This window comes from Vollenhovia emeryi, unplaced genomic scaffold (assembly GCF_000949405.1).
Source record: "Vollenhovia emeryi isolate VEMERY1.0 unplaced genomic scaffold, V.emery_V1.0 DF939134.1, whole genome shotgun sequence".
In the NCBI taxonomy this organism is placed as follows: domain Eukaryota; kingdom Metazoa; phylum Arthropoda; class Insecta; order Hymenoptera; family Formicidae; genus Vollenhovia; species Vollenhovia emeryi.
In genome coordinates, this window is record NW_011967232.1 from 1,988,708 (window position 1) to 1,994,701 (window position 5,994).

Genomic DNA, 5,994 nt, shown 5'->3' on the forward strand with positions numbered 1-5,994 from the left:
TATGATGTGCGACATGTTGGAATTTTATTACAATCAAAAGTAAATATTTTGTCAGGCCTTCCAGTCTTTAAAAGAAATTTGGTGCGCGTGTTAATTATGGTTAAAAAAGATACTTATTATTTATCAATATACAAAGGCTATTGCGTCAAAGACAACTCAAAGACGTTGCGACTAATTGTAAGTAAAAGAACACAAAAGAATTAATAGCATAAACTACTCTTGGATTTTACTTTGTGATGTTTCCGCAGTCGCACAGCGCTTTTGGTTCGATTCGGCTTGATATATTACTGTGTAAGTACATGTGTTCCTACTTCACTTATTGTCATAGTTATTTAGTGATTAGCTGCAAGTTTTTTATTTCTCTCCTCTTGTCTCGTTTAAGTTTAAGACATATAAAACTGAAAAAATTTTTCCGCACGGTATAAATTGAGCTTGCTTTTTATTATATGGTATAATTTCTCTGTTATTCGTATTTGTTGATATGTTTAAACGTGTGATAAATGTACGCATTTCACGGAAACATTTTTGAGAAGGGAACTTTTGAGAAAATCTTATTGATGATGTCAGCCAACCATGGATCCCATATATTGGCTACTATTGGCAACATCACTCGATATAACGGTGGCCAGAACTCGTTTATAAAAATTACAGCAAGATTGTCTGAAAATAAAAATTGCTACAAAACATGATTAAAAAAAACAAATAAGATTACCATATAAATATCATTATGTTCAAATAAATAATTAATAAATAAATTTTATTCTGTAATGTTCTGTTTAAAAATAGCAAAATAAATAGAACCATTGAGTTAAAAGATAATGAAATACGATTTCAACTTATAAAGTCATATATTTCAACGATTCTACTATTGTTTAAGTCAATTAATTAATTAATTATATATATTTTTAAATTTATGTTACATTAGAATAACATATTATAACTATTTTTAATTATATACGTATAACGTGTATAAGTTACAGATTATTAGTTTTTCTTAATTAATTTAGACAAACTTCTATGTTATAAGTAACAAGAATTACATAAATTTTGACGGTAAATTATGCGTCTTTAATTGAATAATTCGATTAAATATTGCATATTGAATAAAACATTTAAAAAACTGGAATTATATCTGGAATTAGTTTAATACTTACTCAACTCTTTGTTACCTTGGAATAAATTATCAAAATATATATTAAACTTTCCAATTGACGGAAATGTTCGAACATTTTCTACAATCCCTGTATCATTTACTACACGTCCTGTTATATCCCATGTTCCTTTGATATCACCAATGGTTGAATTGAAATGACCTGTTACATAAATAATAATATAATATAAACTATAATATATCAGTTTTTTTTAGTAAGAAAAACATATATAATTGAAAAATCATTATTTCCATGTTTTTTAAAAATACTTTCTCTATAAACCAATAAAAATAAATTTTAGATTATATGTATAAAAATAGGTTTAGATGCGCAGTACATAAACACACACAAAATCTGGTTTGTTACACCCTCATTATTAGTCAATTAAAATATTTAATAATTATTTTAATTGACTAATAACCAGAGTGTAACAAAATAGGTGTTAATACTTCTTTTTATAAAAAGCTACAGTTTATTGTATATACATATATGCACACACATATAACAAATCTTTTATCACATCGTAAATAATGCATATGTATCTAACAAAATTAACGATATATCTTTGTTTACGCAGACTGCGTAGAACTTATTACCGTACCATCGTTAATAATTTTAAATATCCCTACAGTGCCATCTATTTTCACGTCCCCTTTCACGTATAGGTTTGATATTTGTATGTCGATTTCCAAACGGAATTTGTCATCATGAAAATACGTTCTTACATCATAAAAACGAACTTTTGATAAGCCTGTAGCAGTAGTATTTGATAAAACAACTTTTGCATCTATCTCGCCTGATTTGAATTCTGCTGCACCGTGTTCGTAATTTAATGGATCCAGAGTTGGAAAGTTCAATTCTGGCAGTCCTACCAAAAATAATTAAACCATATTAATAACCATATTTTTAAACGATTTGATTAAAGAAACTTTAATCTTCTTTAAACGTTTCAAAAAGAAATTTTAATATTCAAAAATTTATGGAACTTTATTTATTGTTAATGTTAACAAGTATTGCATGTATAAAATATTGTATATATTTTATTTAAGAGAATTATAAATTTAAATAATAAAATGCTTATAACTTTTTATTGAGATTACCTGGAATAAATTGTGACCAAGTTTCTTTCAAAAAGTGTGTTAAACAGGCGGAATAATCGACTGAATTGCGCTTGCAAGTAGTTATAGCTGAAAAGAAATAGCAATAGATATAAGTAAGCATCAAAACAATTAAATCGTTTATCGTTTCAAAAAACATGTGAATTTACTGACGACAATATTCCACCTAACAAAACTGTGTCATAAAACTGAAAGTAGTGGCGCGCAGGACGAGTTGGAAAACGGTATATAAACACATATGTTACACAAAATTATTGGGTTATCTACATCCTGCTCGGACTATATTGGCTATCTTATTTCTTATTGAGAAATAAAAATAGAATAATACGGAATAATAATAAAAGTATAAATGCAGTAATTGTTCTTACAAAATACGATATAATTCAAGATATAATTTAAAATTATATTTTTGTCAAATACGAATATATAGTATTATCAGATGTCCATATTGTAAGGATTTAAAATAATCCTGTTCTACTCTTTTCTCTTTAACGTATTAAATAAAATTGCGTCTATAATTTACAGTATTCTTGACTTATATACATATAAAATGTTTACTCAAAAATATAAATGAGAATTGTTGTTGTAACTGCTTAGGAAAAGAATAACATGAAATCAGAGGGAGTAACTTTTTATAACAAAACGATTAGTGGAAATAGAAAGACAATTATTGTAATATTTAAGTATTTCAGCAAAACTGATCGCGATAAACATACGGTTTTGCATTACATTTTACTTTTATGCACATCATAATTATTATATTATATTATATTAAATATTACTTCAGAATAGATGTTTCATCTTTGAAATGTGTCAAGTCTAAATTGTTACTAGAAGCGGATGTGCAGTAAAATTATTCGAAACAATAAAGAATTTTAAAGAAAACTTACGAAGCGTAGATTCTCCAGTTGCGAATGATCCAAATGTTGCAATGCTGAATGCACTGAGCAGGTAGAATAACATGTTTTTTAATGAATAATTCTGCGAATAATTCCATAATTATACGTTTCTTGTTTAAAAACATCTTTATGTCAAGTTTATATTCATTTTGCGAGGTAAATTCTTTATACGATTAAAACAGTGAATAGACTACTATAACTAGGAGCAAATATGCAATAAAATCATTAAAAACACACACATATAATGAAGAATTTTTAAGAAGACTTACAAAGCGTAGAATCTCTAGATGTGAATAATCCAAATGCTGCAAGACTGAACATATAATGTTCAATCTTGCGCAGTTCTCGGGTTTTCCACGGAAGAAACAAGTCAAAGCAGCTGCCTCAAGTTTATAATGCTGATGGCCACGACACTTGGTGAGCGGTAAATAATTCGAGAACTTGGTATTAATATTTGTCTTTCTTTATTCGTCTACCGATGTCTCCGGTACGTGTCACGTATCGATAATATTAACGGTTGACTCGAGACTCTCGAGTAGAGAGTGATCTCAGCGGCGATTCCCAGAAGAATCGTCGCCGATGTGTTATCATCAGCGATACTTTCCATTCCGACAATCGACGAAGTCGCACGATTACACTTCGTCCCGGAATTGCGTCATGACATAAAATATATGTAAAGGTTACACGAAACACATAAAGTACGTATAACGTGTTGATCGTCGTATTTCGATGAGAAGTTCAATTGGATTATAGAAATTAAACCTTGTACATATAATGTCAGAGCTCTTAAAATATCTTAAGTAATGTAAGAAAATTATACAAATCAGACACAAATATGCTTATAATTATACATTTACATATATATCAGCATATGTATCGACGCTATTGTCTATCCGGAACCTTGGCTTACTTCTGGTGGAAAATCATACAATTTAAAATGAATATAGTTATTAAGTCTTGCAATATGCTCGATTTGAGAGTTATAACTCCTCTATAGAGTAACGCAGGGATGGGCAAAATGCCGATATCGGGCATCTGCGGGCGCCCAGTTGCTAGGCATACTCCCATTTCAATCAACGCCCCACCATACCTTACACTCAAGCGTGACGATCTATGCTCTTTCTCACTTCTTCTTCTTCTTCTTCAAAAACCCCGATGTGGTGATCCGACTCAGACGTGAGTCACAGTACCATGCGACTTATTGTTAGATCTGTTGATCCAGCATCAGGTCTCCTCGGGGGGAAGGAGCCCTGCTTCTTTTCTTGATAATGATGGTGAATAGATTCCCATACTATCAAACTTCCATAGAAGTCTGAAGATAGGCCTCAGTGTGACACATATGGCTTCATCAGCAAGATATCACCATGCCCCAGAAAGTCACCCCGTGAGGATCCGGCAAAATAATGTTTATGTGTTTATGTAATGACTTAGATTACCATATTAGATTCATTAACAAACTTAACAATGCTTTTTGCTATATTAAAATCTATTCTTCCAACTAGAATGTTCATGGAAAAAGGAGGAGATACTTTAAATCTAATTAGGGATGAAACAAAATCCGATCTACGTGGACTCTTTCTCACTTCTCGATACTTTCTTCTCACTATTGCCCAATATTTTCTCCCCACTATCGCCCAGCATGCTCAGCTATTGCCCGCGAGTAACTGGGCGCCCGTGAGCGATGCTATACAATCCAGTAAAAGAGGTCAGTTGATGTATTGCTCAAGAAGCCTTGAAAGTTGAACATATAAGAAGTTCATTGTCCACTACCAAATCGAAATACTCGCCGGAAGAAATTAAACATAGCCGTGTCATACATACCTTTTTGTTCTGAGTTGTTCTAAGCCTACGAAACATAGTTCTGCAGTATGAATCTCATATCGCAACTGGTTTACAAAAAAAATTTAAAAAAAAACAATTTTTTTGCCAGCACATCCTTTTCAAAAAATCGAAGATTTTCTTGTGGCTATAGATTGTTCTAGTTGTACCAAACATTGTTCCGAAAGGACAATTCCGTAAATTGAGATAGAAGACCGGAAAATAAAAAATAAGTTTCTCTGAAAGTCTCCCGCGCCAAGAGTAAACTGTAAAATATCTGCAGACTAATCTGCAAAAAAATTAATAAAATATTAAAACATTAATAGAAAAATATTGCGACAAAAGTAATAAAAGTAGGTAGGGAGAAATGGCCAATGCGAGCCTCCAGCAGGTGTCCGTGCGAAATTATCGATGTTTTTTGAAAAAACACACTTTATTAAAAGATCCAAACGTTTCGACCCGTTTTTGGGTCATCCTCAGTGAAGCTGGGATAAAAGTTATGATACTAAGTAAGATTAAGCGATGTTACAACATATTAATATGAATTTTTTACAATGTAGTGATTAATACCTGATTATAAATAATTAGACTTAATCTGATCCACTGTTCGCACGACTGTCATCTATTATCAACGCAATTTTGTCTTTGAACTGTCACAAAAAACTGTCACAATTTTGTCTTTGAACTATCACAAAGATATTCCTACGTGAACACCCCGAAATAATTATCACCAGAGCTGACAAAGGCCATACTACTATTGCAATAGAGAAAGACATGTACATAGAAAAAATGGAGACATTACTTAATGACAAGAACACATACATTACAATTAAGAAAGATCCTACTAAAAAACTAATCAGTAATCTACATAGTTTATTAGTAGAATGGAAGAAATCGAATTACATCGACAATTCGATTTATAAAAGACTCAATTGTACAGATGGCACACTACCAAGAGCATACGGTTTACCTAAGATCCACAAACAAGATTGCCCACTCCGCATAATC

The 5,994-nt window shown here is 31.2% G+C and overlaps 1 protein-coding gene across 1 annotated transcript in view; it reads right to left on the reverse strand.

Annotated features, from left to right (window-relative positions):
- Window positions 1–239: 239 nt before the first annotated feature.
- The window catches only part of LOC105567830, a 13,822-nt gene continuing 8,067 nt past the window's right edge, over window positions 240–5,994 (reverse strand). The window contains exons 7-13 of the mRNA XM_012023038.1: window positions 4,990–5,054; window positions 3,438–3,630; window positions 3,160–3,250; window positions 2,252–2,338; window positions 1,753–2,019; window positions 1,155–1,313; window positions 240–660 (exon numbers count right to left, since the gene is read on the reverse strand). Coding sequence (XP_011878428.1) covers window positions 512–660; window positions 1,155–1,313; window positions 1,753–2,019; window positions 2,252–2,338; window positions 3,160–3,250; window positions 3,438–3,630; window positions 4,990–5,054 — 1,011 coding nt within the window. The 3' untranslated portion in view covers window positions 240–511. The remainder of the gene's footprint in view (window positions 661–1,154; window positions 1,314–1,752; window positions 2,020–2,251; window positions 2,339–3,159; window positions 3,251–3,437; window positions 3,631–4,989; window positions 5,055–5,994) is intronic.